Genomic DNA, 19,177 nt, shown 5'->3' on the forward strand with positions numbered 1-19,177 from the left:
GGCTGAAGTAAGATAACATCACAACATAGGGACCAGAAATTACTCGTCAGCCTAATATTTCTGTCAGGGTGTCGACTCACACTCCTTCATCTGCTGTTGTGGATGTGGAGGTAAAAAGCAGTCTGACTCCCCATGGTGATTCCTGCAGCCTAGGCTTACTCCCGCCAGAATCTACAGCCTGTTGCCAGGGTCAAATCCCGGAACAGTAGAACTAGCCCCACCTGGGTTAGGAGAATTTCTTCGCATTGACTTCTGGGAAATGTAGTCGGGCTATTGTGACGTCACAGTTGTCCAGGAAATCCCTATCCGGCTTTTGGTCTACACGTGCCTCTTCCTGAAAGTTGGACAAGAGTCCTGTAGTCCTGTGCTGCTGTACTTTCCCGTCGCGTCTCTGACATGGAGGTCGGTCCAGGGAGCAGCGCAGCCTGAGGCACTGTGCGGGGTGCGGGGTCGGTCTTGGAGGGAGCGGACCTGGGCCGGGTGGGCGGGCGGAAGAAGCTGCTGGGGTGCTGGGCTGAACTGACTTGGACACCTGAGAGGGCAGGTCAGGGCTGGGAACCGGGCGGTTGGGATTGTTCCCTGAGTGACCGTTTCCTCAGACGCCGCGGGCAGCTCGAGCCCGCCTTGGGCTTCTGGACAGCAGAGCTGCCTGGTAGTGCAGGAGTAGATTACCGTGCCAGGTCCGGGATTGCCAGCTAATGACGGCCACATGACTGCCTGCTCCTGAGGAGGGGCTGGGAGCTCACTGAACTGCTGTGTTAGGGGACAACATACTTGAAGCCCATACACACCGAGGCCCTCTGCTGGGGAATGTGAACCCAGCTTCACCTTAGAAAAGGCCTCTCTCCTTAATTTAGAGTTGAGTAATTGTAAAGAAGAATGTCTGGTTGGCGCACAGTGCTTGTTTCAGCATGACTTTTTCGTTTTTCGTTTTTTGGACACAGGATTTCTCTTTGCTGTCCTGGAACTTGCTTGGTAGACAGGGCTGGCCTGGAACTCACAGAGAAGTTCCTGCCTCTGCCTCCCCAGTGCAGGGATTGGGACACGCACCACCCAAGGAGTGTCATTTGGTCTTGATCTGGCCTTGAAATTATTGAGCTGGTCGATGAGCAGGGCCGTAGGAGCAGGTGAAGTGCTCACATGGTATTTTTGAGGGCTTTTGTGTCAGGTCAGCTGGGTGAGGAGGAGCTCACAAGCCTGTGTGTAGTCACGTGATTTAACATAACCCGACCTGTGATAGAAACTGCAGCCTACTCTGAGGAACATCTCTGTCATCTCTGCATTTGTGAGGAGGAGACAGGTCCATCTGGTCCTTCCCTGCCTCATAGCAATTGAAGGGCATCTGAGGCTACCAGAGTCTGTGTCAGAAAACACTTGAACATACTTGATGCACATGAGAAATACTTTCTGTGGGTCACTTCATGTTTCTTATACTGAGCACCGTGACAAATCCATGTAATCAACACTTGGCTGACTTTTGAACTATTTGTACTTAACTTACTGACTCATTCCACTTGAAATTTAAACTTACTCTGATGCTTGTATTTACTATTTGAGGAAGAATTCTCTTTCCCTTGCATATATATTCCTTCATTTGCAGTGAATATTCATTCTTTTTGGAAAATAACTTCTGTTAGATTTTATCATGGCCTGATGATGCTTCCTTCTAATCTTGATTGAATTATTTCAGTTTGCTTCTTTTATATCTACCTGAGACTCCATCATTTCTTCATGCCCTTTGTGCAGTTTTTGACTGATGCAGGCCACTGTGGTTCACTTTCCTGGGTCCTTTCTGCAGCTGCAACCGGGATTCCTTCCCTGTCCCCTGCAAAACTGGGAGCAGATCAGCCAGATGAAAACCACTCCCCCCACTGTCCCTCACATGGTACCTCCATCTCCACCAAGTAAAGCAAACTGCTAGTGTGGGATTCCTTCCTCTTGCACAGGTGTGTGTCCACTTCCCCTCGATGTGTGGTTCTCTTTGCTCCCAGATTCTTCATTGTATTCCAGTTTTAGTATGAGGGAAGCAGTTACTTGTCTTTATATCTCATGCATGAGCCTTGGTTAGCCATGTCCAATCTGGAGAACTCTGGAGAGGGGGTGTGCTGGGTGAAGACATTCAGATCTTCCTGATGTATGTGATTATGTCAGAGGCCATGGAGAGAATTACAAAATATTTTAAAAGGATTCAAACATATATGCAAGGAGTGAACCTGAGCAGCACAGGTTCTCATTACATTCTCATTTTCTATTGTAAACATATCTATCCTTGTGTCCCCCATAGTCATCAAATGCAGCAACATATCAGTGATGTATTGTGAGTGGCACAGTGTCAGGTGCCCTCAGATTTCTGTTAAGTCTGCATTCCACTACTCTCATCCTTCCAGGATCTATGCACAAGTAAGTCATTTGTATCAGAGTGCAGGTCCCCACTCTATGGATACCCTCACCTTACTGATGCTTTAAGACTCAGGAACATATATGGACCCCTGAAATTCCACAAATTCATGGAGACATCTAATGTACAGAGCAAAGCATGCAATATTTATTTTGAAACTAAGATTAAAATTACAGAATTCTTCTTTCAAGCAGATTCTTTATTTGGTCCCCGGTGTTTTGTTTTGTTTTTTTTTTGGTTTTTGGTTGTTTGTTTTTCATGCTTTATTCCACTTTCTCAGTCATAAAGTTTCAAAACTCGGTGGCTTGAGGGAAAATTAATCATTGTTTCATGCCACTGTTGTGTGAGTAAAGCCCTGGGACAAAGATCTTGTAGTTGCTGCTTTGTGATGTGTGTTGTGTGTGTTTCAAGCATTGTGTTGTGTGGTGTCTAGATAGGCTGGTTTTGAATGGAGGGTCACTGCTGCTGATCCTGATCAGGAATCCCCTTCTCTCATTGCATCTTCTTTTATTTTCCTCTGATGTCCTGTTAGTCTTGACTTTTGTATGACCTCTCTGAAAAGGTATCTCTGAGGGACACTGACAGGAGCTGCAAGAGTTCTTAATACATCCCCTCTGTCTGTTCTGTTATTCTAGGCTTGCCTCTGGGATCAGCCTTCATTCAAATGTGGTACAGATATCTAACTCCCAGTTATAGTAAGACTGTGTAGTAGTTTTTAATGAATGACAGTTTTCCGGCCTCATAACAGACCTTATTTCTATTTCTTCTCCATAGAAATTAAATTTTATTACTGCCAAGTTCCCTAAAATGTTTCTCTATTCTTGTATTGGTTAAAATCCTTTCAAAATGATGTCTCATTTACAGGTCCACTGCCCCTCAATCACAGCATCTTCTGAGAGAGGGTAAAGAGTCTTCCCCAGGGATGTGCTCACTCATTGTTCTTCTAGTAACAAGGGGCTCAGTCCACCAAACATACACACAGGCAACACTAAAGAGAGTCAGCCTTTCATATGTATATTGTTCTGTATATGTGTATATATACATATCAATAATAACTAAGAAATACAATGCTATACATTTTAGATGTAGTCATCCAGAACATAAGAGGACTTAAAATGAGAAAAGAGGGAGAAAGGATGTAGTTTAAATTTACAAATTTCTCAGAAAAATAAAAATACAGTCTTCAGAGTCGTGACAATATGTGCAAAACTGGAAATTATTTCAGACTAAGTAACTCATGGTTACGCTCACATGTTAAAGGTACAGAATTGTAACTTGTAGAAAAAGGAAGTATAATAGTTTTTCCCATCACCCAGTGACATCAGGAAGCCAAAGCTTGGGGACTTCCTGAGCAGTGAGTGCTCTGAAACAATGGGATAGAAGGATGACACTCCCAGTACTGTTGTCCTGAATGTCTATAAGGATTATGTGGAGTACATTTTAGAAGCCCAGACAATAGTGTTTGAGGAGATGAGCATAGCAAAACTGAGAAAGATGATCCAAAGCTTACCCATGCAATCATTGCAAGTACCCTACTGATACCTAAATTGCTAATATTTTCATGAATTAGTAAAAAGGAAAAATAATGTATGACTATTCTCATAGTCATTCTGGGACTTTACTGAATAAGTTATGAAAAGCAGAAATTCTGAAATTAGAAAGCTTTGAAATTATAAAAAATCATCAGCAAATGTAATTCTCAGCCACAAGACACTGATACACAGGTTTCTTATGTGCAGACCAGGCTTTAGGAATGTCACAAACTCATCAATCAGTACCTGTCAGAGAAAAGGTGGAAAGGGATAACGACTGGACATGAGAGTGATATCTGTTCAATTTTGAATATTTAAACAGTGTTAGTCCTAAAGTTGTTGATTTTCTCATTTGTTCACATAGTTAACTGATAGTCTGTGAGTTCTACCGCTTGCCTGTTTCATCTCCTGTCCCTTGCCACTGTCCTTTCACTACTGACCTCTGTACAAATCTAGAAACCCAGATGACAGCCAGAGCCACTGCATCAGAATCTGTATTTCAGTTCACTTCTCACTTATGATTGTGCACATTAAGTGTGGACAAGTACCTTGTTCCTCATGATGACTTTGTCCTGTGAGAAATGTGCATATGCTTGGTGTGTAATACAAGCATATAGCATTAAATGTGTATTCCTCTGTGGATGTGTTCATTTTACATTTCATCTGTCTCAATGTATAGTGTCCACATGGTGGTATAGGAACTTTTTCCTTGTCTTCCTTGAAGATGGGTCCAGTGTGAGATTGTGTCAGCTCCTTTGATGTGTCTGAAGAATATTACTCACTGATGTCAGAAACACTTCTAGCTCTCTTTCATGCTGGTCAAATCTAGATTTGTGTCCACAAGCAAATGACGCCCGTGTTAGGGTTTCTACTATTGTGATGAAGACCATGACGAAAGGCAACTTGGAGGAGAAAGGGTTCATTTCAGCTGGCAACTTGAGGTAACAGTTCCTCTCTGAGGGAGTCAAGGCAGGAACATGGAGGCAGGAACTGGAGCTAGGCCACAGGGGAACTGTGCTTACTGGCTTGCTTTCTATGGCTTGCTCAGCCTGCTATCCTACACCAAATAGAACTACCTGTCTAGGGCCTGCACCACCTCTATTGGACTGTGGTATCTCATGTCCATCACTAAGAAAATTGTGCTCCTCTCAAAAGACTGTAACAAGTGTCAGGTTGACAGAAGAGCTATCCAACCCAATGCATCTGGGTATTTATATGATTATTAGTGGATTTGATTAAGTAAAAGTATGATTTCATTCATTGTTCTTTATTTCAGGAAGTGCTATCCTTCTGGGATGTAGCCATTGATTTCTCTCCAGAAGAGTTGGAATGCCTGGAGCCTGCTCAGTGGAATTTGTACAGGGACGTGATGTTGGAGAACTACAGCAACCTTGTGTTCCTTGGTGAGGATTGCATTTATAGTGAATTTGTAGCTCACCATCAGCATGTAGCTTCCCCACTTTGTGCAATATCTTCTGGGAGAATTTGCATTTCAACAGTTTCATATTCATTGTTGAGAAATGAGGCAGGTCACTCTATAGCTCTCACTTCATCATTTTTCTCAGTGTGTTCCACCTGTCTGTATTGGAAGCATACATCCTTCACTGTTATAAATTCAATGGTGTGCAGCATGGGGCACACTTGTAAGGTGTTTCTCAATTCAGTGTTAATGATTTTGCCTTTAAATGAAGCCCAGAATCTGGACATTGAACATTCCTTTTTGTATTGTAGTATTGGACATTGAACATTTCTTTATGTATTGTAGTATACCTGTCAAAAACTATTTGGAACTAATTGTCTGCAGTCATTTCTTGCCTGTTCTCTTCCCTAATGAACACTGTACTGGAAGGGACATGTCAGTTCCTTCTAAATAAACAACCTGTTCCCTTTTTTCTACAAACAGGTCTTGCTGTGTCTAAGCCACAGCTGGTGACATTTCTGGAGCAAAGACAAGGGGCTATTGGTGTGAAGAGACAAGCAGCAAGCCCCGTGCCCCCAGGTGGGTAGGAAAGAGGAGGTCACGAGCAGAATTGAGGTGCAAAGATCCAACAAAAAGCCAGGCTTTCCCGTGTGCCTTGTAACATGAGGTTATGGAGAGAATTCTTTAGGTCTCTAATTCTTTTCCTTATGGTAAAAGAAGCACATCTCTCAGATGTTTATGAGGGTTTAAGTTTCTTAAGCTTTGTGTTTCCCAAAAGCAAGCTGTTCTTGTATTGGCAGTGGCTTCATCTCTATTCACTTTCTTGAGTCTCCATTGTGATACAAGACTCAGAGAAATGCCACTCAGAGGAAGTTAGACTAAGAGTCATTTGTTTGCTTGCATTGAGAGCAGGTTCATGCCAGAAAGCTCTCTACAGAGTGGGAGCCTGACTGGGTTTACAAAGGGAAAGCCACAATTCCATCACCCATATGCAGACAGGAGCAGACACTCAGCAGTTTCAGTTGAGTTGATTAAAACTATTTGGAGATGGGAATCAGTTGGATAAAAGTCAGACAAATTGGAGTTGTTTGGGGAAGTGCTTTTCCCACTGGACTCTGGGAAGAGTCAAGGCCTGACTCCTTTCATGATGGGAGGTATTGGGCCAGTCTGTCCAACTATCCTAACAGAGGCTCTGGTGGCTTTTCTGTTCTTTCTTTTTTTTTCCTCTTTTTTTTCTTTTCTTTCTTATTTTTTTTTTCTGGTTTTTTGAGACAGGGTTTCTCCATGTAGCCTTGGCTATCCTAGACTTGCTTTGTAGACCAGGCTAGTCTCAAACTCACAGGGATCCACCTGCCTCTGCCTTCTGAATGCTGGGATTAAAGGCTTGTACCACCACCCCTGGCTCTGGTGATCTTTTGATGAAGATTTACAAGGAGATAATTGTCAGAGCCAGAACTCCTGACCTGGCAAGAGATGGATGAGAAGTCATTGAAAGCCTTTAGGTGTTCATCCATGGGTCCCCACACACCAGCTATGGCACCAGGGACTCTGTGGCTCTCTTTCATGGCAGTTAGTAGGCTAAGGCCATTTTGCCCTTCATAGTGGAAAAATTGGCAGCTTTAGTCTCCTAACACTCTTATAGTGTATCTTTAGCAAATGTAAATCAGTCCTACAGGTATGTGACAGTTTATATCTTGCTTTATCACAAAGAATACAATCAGAGAAGGCAATAGGATGGCTGGACCTATTTAAGAGGCTCATGAGTATTAAAAGGTGTACAACTGATTATCAGTTCTTGTCATGACTCAGTTTCTCCAGTAGCCAAAAGTATAACACAGTTAACAAAGACATAAGTCAGCAGGTAGGTATCTTAAGGTCAGATTTTTTTTTTTAACATGAGCAGATCTTTAGAACCTTAGAAACATTAACAAATTTGACTCTTATGCTTGGGAGCTTTCCTCCTCCATAAGGCCTGTATAACACAGTCAGAATTCCTATCACTTGCCTTCAAGCTGTTAATGTTTTGCCCGGCTCTTTAATATTAGAGTTTGTCTCTCTTAAATTATTTAACCCTTTTACTGGAGATAGAACTTCACATTATTTTTTATAACCTTTTAAAATGGTTTCACTGATCCTGAGATAGAAAACATTCATGTCAGCAAGAGGTTTTCAGATGTCAATAGCACTGGATAAGAGAACAACTTTCGTAACCCTGGACGGGGAAGCACTGACCAGGGAGGAGTTCAGTGTGGAACTGAATGCAGAATTAGTGGAGAAGTCTGGTTTGCTTTGGCCCAGGTATCTGAACCTTTACATACACTGCTCTTGATTAAGCAATTTCCATTGAGACATATAACAAGTAAATTTACCATTTGCTATAAGAAAACTTCCCAAAGGAATTTGGAGAAATTTGGACGATATCTGTTTTTATGGGCCCCTTACTCAATTGATGTAACAGCAGAGGTTGATCCACAACCCAGTTTTAGTTTTTCTGGCATGTATATTTTCAAGTCTCTAGAAAACCTTGAATCCCATTCAATTAATGCCTCATTCCATGCAACTAGCTCAGAGAACTGACTGGATACTCAGTTGAGGGTTCAGGGACCTTCCCTGTATTTTCTGTTTTTAAAGGAATAGTCCCACTTAATAAGTCCAGTTGTGATTATTTTTAGCAAGCACAGCTAGACTTTTATTTGTTTGTTTGTTTGTTTTAATACGGGGTTTCTCTGAAGCCCTTGCTGTCCTGGAACTCCCTTTATAGACCAGGCTAGCCTTGAACTCACAGAGATGGGACCTGCTTCTGCCACCCCAGTGCTGAATGAAAGGCCTATGTCCCCTCGTCCAGCTACATTTAGAGTTGTGAAGGTGGTAGTTGTTCAATTTGAAAGGTACTATGTGACATCAATTTAGTTAAAAGAAGGTTAGCTGGATGTGGTGGCTCACACTTTAATCTCAGAACTCGGGGAAACATGGGCAGGGGCTCTCTGTGAGTTCAAGGCCAGTGGTCTACAAAGTGAATTCAGGACAGCCACAGCTACACAGAGAAACCATGTCTCAAAAAGCCAAAGAAAGAAAGATACAAATATAGAAATAACTATAAGAATGTTAAATCCATTCCACACAGGAAGGATAGTGAGATAAATTAATATTAACTGTGCAAATATTGTTAAACCATTATGCTTTGTACGTCAGGAATTTTTCCACTAGCCCTAGTCTGGTCTAAACTAAATATGTACAACTACCTCTTTGCAAGACTGGAAGGACTAGTTTGTATTTTAGTGTCAGGAAATACATAGGGCATTTTGGGACTCTTTGGCCCTGGTTTGATTGGGGAACTCCTTCCTTGTTCTCCATCTAAGAGTAAAGATATTGACTGAAGAAGTAATGGATAAAAATTTTCAGTTAAATCACTGTCTGATATAATTGAATGCTGAAAGAGCGATTGAATAATCTACTTAATGTATGCTGTCTCAGCTATCCGTCCATGCCTTACATTTGACCCTTTGACAAACCAACAATTACCCATACCTGAGGCAGTCCTGGGGCCTAAAATTTAAGAAGTGTTTTCTTCTATTCCTTTAAAGCCTTTGTTTTATGTTGTAAAACTGTGGATCTTCCAAATGTTGTCTCAGCTGTCTTAGTTAGTTCAGGTAGTAGTTGAATAAAAGTCAGGCAAAATGGAGTCCCTTTGGTCAGTTCAGTAAGAGACCTTTTAGTTTTTCTCTGCCCTAGAAAATTGCATGCTTTTCTACAGATCTACGTGCCAAACATTTATAAGAAAGTGATTTCACACATGAATATCTTTTATGTCATTTATACTCATGTTAATGAAAGTCATGCCATCAGAGTTTAATGGTGAAGATGTCCTCTAAATGTTTTCTTACATATACTCAGTAATAGGATTTAAACTGCATGCCCTTTGTGGATAGAGAGTCAAAGATTAAAGCTGCCTGCAACTAGGAGAATGTGCTCAACAGCTCATCAATAAGCTTTCAGAATTGTGTGGACTGAAGAATTTTTCTTCCTACTTTGCAATTTGATACTCTGTGTTGTTACTTGAAAGTATGAATTGTCTATAATCATTTCTGATAACTACCCTACATAGGTCAGTGACTAGATAAAGCACATTGATAAAACACATGAAGATAGATAAAAATATTTATGTATTGTGCTTGTGTGAATTTCCACTTCACTGTTAAACATAAGTCTCCAGTTTTTCTGCTTTATTCATTGTCTCTCTCCATTCAGTACTCAGTGGTTCTTTAATCTTATAAATGAGTAAAACTTAGAAATATTTCATTTTATCCCCTGGGTGTGGCAGCCTACTCCATTAATCCCAGCACTTGGGAGGCAGAAGATCTCTGAGTTTGAGGCCAGCCTTTTCTACATAGTGAGTTCCAGGATAGTTCAGGCAGACAGAGAAACTTTGTCTCAAAAAACAATGACAAAGAAGCAGAGAACTAGGTAATTTTGTTATCTATTTTTTGACCAATACATTTCCTATGCAAAATTTCTGTTATTCACATGTGAAACTCAAGATTTTTATCAGTACTTGATAGCATTCAGATAAATATTTTCTTGTCATCAAAAGAAAACAAAACACAGTCTTAAATTCTAGATATATTCTTTAACCTTGTTGTGGACAGTCTATTTGTTAAGTAACATATTTTTTATACCTTCAAAGGTAAAGGTCTGTACTTAGTATGAAAGTTGTTTATTTCTATATTCATCCAGTCTACACAATCACAATTAACTTTCCCTTTCCCAGGCTTGGCTACTATATAATTTCATGGATGTCTGGCCATATAACATCTATATGGCTTGATATGCTTATTTCTGTTAGTAAAATGCCCTGTCACCTTGCTTAGCTCCTTAACTTTGCATAATATGCCATCATGTTAGTGTTCTGCTTGGTTGTGCTCCTACTGCAGTAGAAGGATTGATTGTTTCTGCCTGCTCTATTTTGTGAATTATGCTCAGGGCATGGAGGTATTGAAATGTACTGAAAACTGTTATGCATGGTTAAATACATATCAGTTAATGCCTTCATTTTTAAGATGAGTACTATACGTATAAAGAATATTGCTTAGCTTTTGTTATATCTCAACTTTTGTTCAACAGGTACAATAAGAAACAAGTTTAACGTTCACAGCAAGACCATTATTCATGCCTCAGTAGGTATTCAAGGCCAGAGAATTCGTAAAGGGGAGAAACCCTACAAGTGTGAAGAATGTGGAAAGGCCCTCAGTTCTCGTAAAACACTTTCTATACACCAGAGACGTCATACTGGAGAAAAACCCTACAAGTGTAAAGAATGTTATAAGGCCTTTAGTGCTCGCTCATCACTCTTTATACACCAGAAAAATCATACGGATGAAAAAACCTATGAGTGTGAAGACTGTGGCAGATCATTTTACTATCCTTCAATGCTGAAGCAACATCAAAGAATTCATTCTGGAGACAAACCCTACAAGTGTGTAGGATGTGGCAAAGTATTTTCCTCTGCCTCAAGCCTTAATAAACATAACCAAATTCTATGTAAAGAGAAACCCTACAAGTGCAAAAACTGTGGCAGATGTTTTTCCTCTTCTTCATCCCATATACGACACCAATTAATTCATTCTGAAGACAAACCTTACAAGTGTGAGGAATGTGGCAGAGCCTTTGCTATGCTTTATTCTCTTACTCAGCACCAGCCTTTCCATTCTAGAGAGAAATCTTACAATTGTGAACAGTGTGGAAGATGTTTTTATTCTTCCTCATCCTATGAAAAACACCAATTAATCCATTCTGAAGACAAACCCTACAAGTGTGAGGAATGTGGCCGAGCCTTTTTCCTGCTTTATTCTCTTACACAGCACAAGCGTGTCCATTCTAGAGAGAAACCTTACAAGTGTGAAGAATGTGGTAAAGGCTTTTCTTATAATTATTCCTTGATTCAGCACAAGTTAATTCATAATGGAGTGAAGTCTTATCAATGTGAAGAATGTGGGAAGATGTCTTATTCTACTTCAAAACTGAAGAAACATAAAAGACTTCATAGTTTAGAGAAACTGTACAAATGTGAAGTCTGTGGAAAAGCCTTTTCTACTAATTTTTCCCTGATTCGGCATAAAATAGTTCATACTGGAGAGAAACGCCACAAATGTGAAGAGTGTGGCAAAATGTTTGCCTGTACCACAAAACTGAAGAGACATAAAATAATTCATTGTCAAGAGAAGCCTTTCAAATGTGAAGTCTGTAGAAAAGCCTTTTCTACTAATTCTTCTCTGATTCGGCACAAAATAGTTCATACTGGAGAGAAATGCCACAAATGTGAAGAGTGTGGCAAAATGTTTTCCTGTACCTCAAATCTGAAGAGACATAAAATAATTCATTGTCAAGAGAAACTTTTCAAATGTGAAGTCTGTGAAAAAGCCTATTTTACCAATTCTTCCCTGATTAGGCATAAATTAGTTCATACTGTAGAGAAATGCCACAAATGTGAAGAATGTGGCAAAATGTTTGCCTGTACCTCAAATCTTAAGAGACATAAAATAATTCATTGTCAAGAGAAACCCTTCAGATGTGAAGTATGTGGCAAGGATTTTCGTACTCGCCCATACCTTTCTATACACAAGAGAAGTCACATGAGTGAGAAACCACACAAATGTGAAGAATGTGGAAAAACGTTTTCTACTCTATCATGCCTTACTTTGCACAAGTTACGTCATTCTGGGGAGAAATCCTATCAATGTGAGGAGTGTGGCAAAATGTTTTACTCTACTTCAGACCTTAACAGTCACCAAAAAATTCATACTGGAGAGAAACCATACAAGTGTGAAGAGTGTCACAAAACTTTTAGTACACTTACAAACCTTAAGGTACACAAGACAGTTCATACAGGAGAGAAACCCTACAAGTGTGAAGAGTGTGGCAAAAGGTTTTCCTATGCTTCAGACTATAAAGCACATCAAAGAATTCACTGTGAAAACAATCCTTAAAAGTGTGGGGAATGTGGTAAAGCCTTTACTAAGCTGTATACACTTACTCAGCACATGCTTGTTCACACTGGAGCGAAACCGTACAAGTGTGAAGAGTGTGGCAAAAGATTTTCTTGTTCTTCATATGTTCAGGTACATGAAACAATTCATTCTGAAGAGAAGGCCTTCAAGGGTGGGGAATGTGATAAAGTCTTTGTTACTCAATATAACCTTTCTCAACACAAGCTAGTTCATACTGGAGAGAAACCACACAAATGTGACCTGTGTGGAAAAGGATTTACTAACCCTTCTGTTCTCACCAAATACAAGATAGCTCACACTGGAGAGAAACCCTATAAGTGTGAAGCATGTGGCAAAGGATTTTCCTATTCTTCATTCCTTAGAAGACATCAAATAATTCACTCTAAAGAGAGTCTCTACAAGTGTGAAGAATGTGACAGAACCTTTACTATGCTGTACACACTTAGCAAGCACAAGTTGGTTCATATAGGAGAGAAACAGCACAAGTGTGAGGAGTGTGGCAAAGGATATTCCTCATCTTCACTCCTTAAAAGACATCAAATAATTCATTCTAAAGAGAAGGCCCAAAAGCCTATGGAATATGGCAAATTTCTGTTACTCATTTCTCATCACAAGACAGTTCATATTGTAGAGTTTTGTAAAGTTCCTACAAAGTTTGTACTTCTTTAGCACCTAAAAGGCATCAAGGAACTCATTCTGAATAGAAGCTCCACAAGTGTGTGCAATGTGGTAAAGCCTGTGCTCAGATTTTACACAGCGCAAGTGAATGTAGGGAGTAGAGAAGCCATGCATGTGGGGAGAATGGCAAGTGCTTTACCAGTCAGTCAAATGTGAAGGAAGTGACAGGGTTTTAGTGTTTCCTCATATCTTAAATAACAACAGTCTACATCCTGAACATCAGAGCTGTAATGTGAAGGATGTGGTGAAGGTTTCATTTATCGTTCAGTCCTGGTTCAACCTTAGTAATCTGCACTTGAGAGAAACCCTACTTGTGCAGAAAAGGACCAGGGTTGAGCTATGCCTCATGTCTATGTAAGCATCAGAGAATACATCCTGATGAGGAGGCCTACAAAAGCAATCAAGGTGGCAAGCTCTCTACCTGTTCTTCACACCTTAGGTATCTGCAGAGACTTCATACTGTAGAGGCACTCTGTACACATAAAAGCCTTCCCTGAGCCTTGAATAACACTTCAAGTCTTCATCAGCACCAAAGAATTACCGTAGGTGCAATTCTTTGCAGGTACAGAGAAACCTGCAGGTACAGATGTCCTCATCAGCTGTAGATGTCCACAAAACACTGCTGAGCACTATCTGAAAGATTCAATTTATTTGCTTATGAACTTGTGTTCATTGTATTTTCTTGATTTCTGTGTGATGTAGAAGCCAGCCAGGATAACCAGCACCACCCTGCACAGGAACTCCTTGATTGCAGCATTCTCCCATTCCTACTGATAGAATATGACAAAGAATTTTATAAGGTTACCCTAAATTAACCAAGTTTTTCATACTGGAGAGGAACCTGTGAAATTAGACAGTAGTTGCGTGTTAAGCAGTTGTTCCAAACTCAAAAGGAGAAATTTAGGCATGATTGAAGGTAGCATACTCAGAAGAGAAGAGAAACTGATCATCCTTCACATCAGAGTTCTTTCTGATTTAGAAGCCCTACAGATTAATAGTGTGACAAAGGCTTAAGAGTAACCCTCATTACCTGACAGAATCCTTTGCAGCATTTACACATCATAGTAGCAAATTAGCTATCATGTAAAGCACTGCATACCAGGGAATAGCCGTCTTTCCTTATCACTTATATAATAATGGATCTATTGAAGTATAGTAGACACTATTAAATCAGAAATGCATAAATGTGGGGTATTGCTTACAATTAACAATATGTTTCTGTGGTTGAAAAGTCATTATAGACATCAGAATGCTGCAAATCACTCCAGACTACTCTAGGAGAACAGCTCATGGTACTGCAGGATGTGACTCCCCCTAAGTTCTTTGGAGTCCACTGTATTTCATCAGAAGCCCCTCATGTTAAATTGGACCTGCAAGATTATGTGTTCACCATCCAGAATTTGGTCCTTCATCTGGTTCCAGTCATGCCAACAGTATTTGTTGAAAAGGCTGTCAGTTTTGGTTCCTGGTTTTGACACGTTGGATAAAATTGCATGTCCGTTGCTTTAGTGTTTATCTCTTGTTCTTAGGTTGCACTGTGTTGGTCTGCATGTTTGTCTTTATGTGAGTCCATGCAATCCTTTTCACTTTGGCTCTGTGGTGCAATGTGAGATCAGGAAATATGTATCTTTGGTTATTTCTGGTCTTTGGTGTTCCTATGTGCTTTTCCCCTGTTCTATGATGGTTTTCCTTAGAATTCTTACGTGGTGAATATGTAAATAGTTTTAGTGATGTATTCCTTTCTACAATATGAACTCTGTAATCCAGAAATGTGCTCTTTTTTTCCAAGCCTTTATTGCACCATCCATTTCTAAATTTATCTAGACTTACAACAAATGAGTTTTAAATTTTTCCAAGTGTGGCCTTTTTGTTTTAATGTCTGAGTGTGTATGTATATATATATTATGAAATATATGTTTTTCCATATTCAGCCTTGCATCACAAGAAGGGCAACAACTTGGATTTGATGGATGTGGTGGTTTGAATAGGTATGGGCCACAAAGACACATGTATTTGAATGCTTGGCCAATAGAGTGTAGCACTATTTTTTTAGGGGTTTGGGTCTCCTATGTTCAAGCTACAGTCAGTGTGTCACACAGTCTCCTGCTGCTGCCTACAGATCAAGGTATAGAACTCTCAGCTCCTTCAGACCGTGTCTGCCTTCATGCTGCCATGCTTCCCTCTGTGATGATAAGGGACTAAACCTCTAAAATTGTAAGCCAGCCCCAATGAAATGTTTTCTTTATAGAAATTGCTGCGGTCACATTGTCTCTTCACACCAATAAAACTATGACAATGTGTAACTGTAATTTAGATGTATGCCTTGTCTGTAAATCTACATTCATTAGGAGTTATTGGGCTGAGGTGTGTATGTGTGTATGTGTTTCTCTACTTTTAATATTAGGATTATACCGGTTCTATAGATTACGTTTGTCATCACTTTCTATCTTGTGGGAGAGATTTAGAATTGTTAGTATTAGGTCTTCCTTATATATTTTCTGGAAGTTAGCAGTAAACCCATCTGGGCCCAGACTTTACTTTGTATTTTAATTACTAATTCAGTCTCATTATTTTAGGTCTGTCCAGTGTTGTTTTATCTTTTTGTCTTTTTTTTTTCTTCATTCTCTCATGTATATTTTTAGAAGAATACCCATTTCATTAAAAGTTTCTAGTTTCTAGGATAGTAAGTTTACAAAAATATTTCCATAATATGTTCTGGAATCCTTGGAGTTTACTTGTAACAACTCTCTTGTGCTCACTTTGGTTTTAGGTTCTCTCTATGTGTCTATATTGGTACATTTTCACTGTCTTGCTCACACTCACTCTCTGTCTCTGTCTGTGTCCCTTGTCTTTGGGTAGTTTCACTAGTTGAAGAAATCTTTTCAACATTTAAAGAAGGAAAGTATAAGTATGTATGTTGTTCTTCAAATCTCTAGTTCATTAATTTTTCCTGATTTTTTTCTAATTATTTGCCTTTTTATTTTTACTGTTCATTATATTTTCTCCTTCACTGACAAATATGGGGTGAATGGGCATTTGTGTGTGTATACCCAAGAAAAGCAAAAAACAGTGTCAGTCATATTTGGTTCCAGAGTAAAAAGTCTGTAATTCCCTTTATGTTCAGAACAGGGTTTTTATATCAATAACATCATAATTGTCATAGAAAACAAGGACCCATAGTGTAAACAGGACAGAGCCACATGCACCCAGTGAGCAGAGAGGAGGGATGTGATTATCAGATACCTAATCAACCAGTATAAAGCATTGTATATGCAGTTCTTACTTTACTATTGATGCATATGCCCAAAAGGCATACCAAACTCAAGTTTACTAATTTATTGTGACCTGTTGAAACAAGGGCAGTTAAAACATTTTTAATAATCAGTTACCTCATAAGTGGGTAAATGTCTCTAATGTGCCCCATAAATGTATTCAGTTATTTATAGTACAAATGAAATTTATTTACAGTGACAATATTGAGAGGAGAGACCAATTTATATCTCATTCTATGTAGTCTTCTAAATATATAATTAAAGTACATCCTGGGGCCTGAGAGATGGCTCAGAGGTTAAGAGCACTGGCTGTTCTTCCAAAGGTCCTGAGTTCATTTCCCAGCACCCACATGGTGCCTCACACCTGCCTGTAACACACCCTTATACAGATATGCACGCAAGCAAAATACCAATGTATATAAATAATTTTTTAAAAAGGAAAGTACATCCTAACATGTACCTCAAACAGCTTAGTATATGGTTTAATATGAAACACATTATAAGATAAGGATGTGTGGGGAGAGAAGACTTGCTGAAAACCTGCTGCTCCTGTCTCCTTCCTGCTTGTAGGCCTGCGAGGATAACTTTGTCCTTACCCAGAGGGAAGATTAATTTCTCCTCATGTCTCACATGACAGTGGGATAGATTCACTTGCCAGGTGGAGAAGACTGGCTGACATCCTAAATTTCTCAGCATACAGACAAGCACATACACATTATTCTGCTTTCAAAGGCTCCCTTGGTGAAATATGAGGATGCTGTGAATAGGAGATCTTTGAATCTTACATGCTACCCAACTGGGCCAGGACCTGTACCACAGCTGAATTGCCCATGTGCTTACCCTGACTTTCAGTTTTCCTCCTCCTAGCAAAGCCAAGTCGAGGATGATAGGTTAATGCATGATACTGTATGGAGACTCGGAATAGTTTACCTAACAGAGAGAGGTTTACCCACAAGTCCAGGAAGCACAGCAGGCTGAACAATGGCACACATTTAAACAACAGTAGGTGCCATCCAGCAGAATGAACACGCACAGCTAAGAAAGCAGCACTGTCTGAGGGGGAGAAAACCTAGACTGTGAAAGCCCATCAAAGCCAATGCTCAGAATCGCCTTCCAGAGAATATGGAAGCTGCTCTTCAGCCCTCCTCACAACCCTGGAGGCCACGTGTGCACCTGACAGCAGCTTGAGGCAATGAATGGGGCAACTGCAGATAGGGGTCACTTGCCCTTCGTCCTTCCAGCACAGGGCAGTATTGGGGGGAAATGCTTCCTAGAGGGCTCATCACAACAGCTCCTTAGGACTGGCCTCTGAATTGAAGGTTTACTAACTACCACATCTGGTCTAGTGGTCAGGCCCTGCTTAATTAACTGGTGGTTAAACTCAGTCAGTTGACAGGCCACCTCGGGCTCAATGGCTCCAGGGGCCAGTTCCTCTTCTTTCCTCAAAATCAAAGATTTGAAAGGGACTAAAAGAAGCGGGGAATGAAGAGATTAAGGCAAGATCAGGTTATCCTGACACAGTACCTCATGCCTCTCAGGCAAGTAAATGGTATCTCCTGACTTCTGAAAAGGAGTTCCTCCATTCATGCTGGGGGAGGACCTAGACCCATAATAAAAAACAAAATACAAACAGTTAACTCCACAGTGTGCATCATGTGTGGCTTTTTGTCTTTGCAAACTCTACCTTCCCTTGCTTCCCAAGAGCCCTAGTGAGGAAGCAGCCCAAGCTCGGTCAGCTGCTCTTAAATGAGGCAATAATCATGGTGACTTGTCCCTTTCCTCATGGGTTACTTCATTCACAGATTCTGAAGGGCATCTCTCTCTACTGGAGGGCATTCACAGTTGTGGTACATTCTACGTATGGTACCATGGGAGTGAAGTGATAAACACTCACAGTAGATCAAAATGTGGAGAATAATAGCCTGTGAGGCACTGGTCCAAATGAACACCTGGGTGGCAACTCTTAGCCTCAGGGATCACAGGAGACAATGTAGAAAGGTTGCAGTAGCCAGATGAGGTGGATGTCTGCTGAAGCACTATTTGCTGGAAATGTCAAGACTGTTGCATGCATGACCACACTGTGACTGCCAACTATTCAGGAAATACTTGCACAAGCTAAAACCAGCATTCAACATGCCTAATTGTGTGAGGGTCTCATTGTGTCTAACCTTCAGTGGAGCAGGAATTATCAACTCATGGCTTTCGGGGAAGACAGACAGTTGGAGAGGCTTTCATATTCCGGCCACTTGTCCTAAACATAGAGGAGGCAGCGAGTGCACTTGGTGTCATAAAAAGAGAAGAAAACACCCACAAAATTGGAAGGGAAGCGTGGCGTTAAGGGTGTGCAGTAACTGACGTGAAAATGGGGAGAGAGTTGAATGAAGCACAATTCAGATACCCAAAGATATCAATTAAAATATTTGGGGGGTGGGGGGCGTGGCACCTGAACATGGCGGGGTGGTAGCTGCTGCAGCGCCCAACAGCAGAGAATTCCCGTGTACTCAGGGGGATCCTCTCTGGAGCCACAGCGAAGGCTTCCCAGAAAAGGACAGAGCAGTGCAGAGCCACAGCTCACAGGACTGCAAGGAGCAGCCTGAGCCCGTCTCCCCTGAGCTGGAGCACATTCCCAGAAAGAGGGGCAAGAACCCCAAGAAAGCTGTGGGAGTAGCCTGGGCCATCGGCTTCCCCTGTCCTCTTCGTCCTCACCAAGCAGGAAGTGGAGAAGGACCCTTTGAGGCAGATGAAGGCTCGGCAGAACACGGCGGGTGTCAAAACCGGGCACCAAAACAGAGGTTCAGGGCTTCCTTCCATCAAACCCAGCTCCCTAAAATTGGGTCTGGGGTACAGACCTAAGTGAGCATTACTATTGACCC

At 40.9% G+C, this 19,177-nt stretch overlaps 1 protein-coding gene across 1 annotated transcript; it reads left to right on the top strand.

The window, feature by feature from the left end:
• The first annotated feature begins 294 nt into the window (after nt 1-294).
• Nucleotides 295-15,341, top strand: LOC110543631 (zinc finger protein 58-like). The gene is made up of 4 exons (XM_060380371.1): nt 295-402; nt 5,207-5,333; nt 5,834-5,929; nt 10,472-15,341. Exons 1-4 carry the CDS (start codon nt 397-399, stop codon nt 12,331-12,333), a joined length of 2,091 nt encoding a protein of 696 aa, XP_060236354.1. The 5' UTR covers nt 295-396; the 3' UTR covers nt 12,334-15,341.
• Nucleotides 15,342-19,177: the final 3,836 nt, after the last annotated feature.

Source organism: Meriones unguiculatus, chromosome 3 (genome assembly GCF_030254825.1).
Source record: "Meriones unguiculatus strain TT.TT164.6M chromosome 3, Bangor_MerUng_6.1, whole genome shotgun sequence".
NCBI lineage: Eukaryota > Metazoa > Chordata > Mammalia > Rodentia > Muridae > Meriones > Meriones unguiculatus.